The sequence below is a fragment of the Siphateles boraxobius genome, unplaced genomic scaffold (assembly GCF_051911475.1).
Source record: "Siphateles boraxobius isolate OS27281-9 unplaced genomic scaffold, OSU_SipBor_1 9, whole genome shotgun sequence".
In the NCBI taxonomy this organism is placed as follows: domain Eukaryota; kingdom Metazoa; phylum Chordata; class Actinopteri; order Cypriniformes; family Leuciscidae; genus Siphateles; species Siphateles boraxobius.
In genome coordinates this window covers 12,705,264-12,707,611 of record NW_027509219.1, presented here as the reverse complement: position 1 = coordinate 12,707,611, position 2,348 = coordinate 12,705,264, and the positions used below count along the sequence as shown (strand labels likewise).

At 38.0% G+C, this 2,348-nt stretch overlaps 1 protein-coding gene across 1 annotated transcript; it reads left to right on the top strand.

Annotated features, from left to right (window-relative positions):
• The first annotated feature begins 368 nt into the window (after positions 1-368).
• On the top strand, positions 369-1,755 carry LOC143732210 (serine/threonine-protein kinase pim-3-like). Its single transcript, XM_077223003.1, has 3 exons — positions 369-625; positions 726-905; positions 1,627-1,755. Exons 1-3 carry the CDS (start codon positions 370-372, stop codon positions 1,674-1,676), a joined length of 486 nt encoding a protein of 161 aa, XP_077079118.1. The 5' UTR covers position 369; the 3' UTR covers positions 1,677-1,755.
• The last annotated feature ends 593 nt before the right edge of the window (positions 1,756-2,348 follow it).

Genomic DNA, 2,348 nt, shown 5'->3' with positions numbered 1-2,348 from the left:
CAATCGTTATCTTGATATTGTAAGTTGTTTAAAACCTGAATGTGTATTTAGTTGTTTAAGTGCTGATTACTGTAGTCAATACACCTGTAGGAAGCATTAGCTGTTAATGTTATCGACAAATAAGCCTAGAAGCAACAAATAACTTTGAGCTGAAAAGGCTCTGTATCTACAAAGATCAAAGAAAAGTACATTCATAAATGAGATTTGTACCCAGCTAATCTTCTGTCTGCTACTTTTCTCTAGCCTGGGCATCCCGAACCTCTCGTAACAGAAGTGGCGCTGCTTCTAATGATGAGGCAAGAACCCAGAAGCCCCTACGTCATACAGCTCTACGAGTGGTTTGAACACCCTCGAAAGTTCCCTCTCGTCATGGAGTACCCCGAACCCTGCGAGAGCTTGCTGGACTTCATCATCCGTAACCCTGAACTGGATGAACCAACGGCACGGGTCATCATGAGACGGGCTGTGCTGGCAGTACAACACTGCATCGAACATGGCGTTTTTCATAATGACATTCATGCGGAAAACTTCCTGATGAAGAAAAACACGTTAGAGCTCAAGCTGATAGACTTTGGCTGCGGTCAGCTACTTAGTAGTGACGGCTACGAGAGCAGAATATACCTTGGTGAGCATTTTGGCAGTGTGGAAACATGAATGTGTGACTTACTGATTATTTGACACTTTAAATAAGAAAGCTCAACAATGCGCGAATGTCTTTCTTACAGGATTAATGACTTACTGCCCACCTGAAGTCTTCACAGATACGAGGTTCCACGCCGTCCCAACAAACGTCTGGGCTCTAGGAGTGTTGTTATATGAGATGGTGAACGCATGTTCTCCTTTTGGCAATAGAATGGAAATCACACAAGCCAAAGTTACATTTAGGAACGCCAACTTATCCAAAGGTGAATAACATTGATATCTTTGTTAAACGCACACATAAAGCAAAGGCTCTGTACAGAGACAGTTAAAGGTGAAGTACTCTATGTAAGATTTTTTTTTAACCAGTTGCATTTGTGATGTTTGAGTTGGAAAAAGGCGTGAAGCACGCAAAGTCTTTTGAAAATATGCTCTTTTTGTCACAGAAACTGCATACTTCACCTTTAAAGTAAAGATAACGAACATTTTACCTTAAATGAATCATGTTTAGATGTCACATGGTAATGACTAACCAGCTCTCTTCTTATTAATATTGGTACAGAATGCAGTGATCTGATTAGCCAGTGCCTAACAAAGGATCCAACTAAACGGCCGACGTTAGAGCAGATGTTACAACATGAATGGATTAGAAATGATCTTCTTGTAGATTGGAGAAGTTCAGGAGATTCACTCGATCAGTGATTTCAGGTGTGAGGAAGTGTAACAGATGGACAGAGTAGGATTATAATCATTTGTTATTATCATTTATCTATTTTCAAATTTGTGTATTGAACAGAGTTCATTTTAATGTTGTTGTCATAGTCTAGTCACCTTCATTTATATAGTGTTTTATACGATACAGATTGTTTTGAAGCAGCTTTATGATAATAAACAGAAAAATAACAGAATCTGTGATGCAAACAGAATTCAATTCTGCTGTAAGACATTTATGAGTTGACATGTTCATATAATCTTTGTTTTGGATAGGAAATAACATACTTGCTGTCCTTGGTGGAGGTCTTGAGCTCGTGACGTGACCCGAAGCCCGAAATCCAACTTCAACTCGACAGGGAAGTCAAGCCGCCACTCCAGAGAGCTCAGAGCCTGGCATCATGGGGGATCTTTCGGACTGGAAATCAATCAAGAACAATTTGGGATCCTAAAGTTAAGCCAAAGGGTCTCTTAGGTGATCATTTGAACACAAAGTATTATATCAAAAAGTGATCAAATTCATCATATTTTACTGAACTCTAATTTAGATTTTCTTTGTTTATCCGAGACATGGCTTCATGTAAACTCCCCGTCAGCAGCATTAGAAGTGCCTGCTTTTAAACTCTATAAGAAAGATAGAGTTTGTTCTAAGAGGGGTTATGATCAAACAAGTTATGATCTATGAGAAAACTGGTTTCCAGTCTAATGAAATCGCTTGGTCAAATTGTTTGGATTTGGAATGTATTGGTTTGAAATTCAGACTCTGAATCTTTGTATTAATTGTAATTTATCGTCCTCACTCTTCAAACAGTAGTTATGAAATTTGAAACTTTTTTTACATTCATTTTTATACATTAGTTATACAAAAGTTTGTCTAGCTAATACAGTGGAACAAGCCTTTAAAAGCAGTCAATGAATTGGACATTTTTAGACCATTTACATCTCATAAACCATCCAGAGCAAAGGATATATTTGGTATTGATGTAGTAATGCTTAAA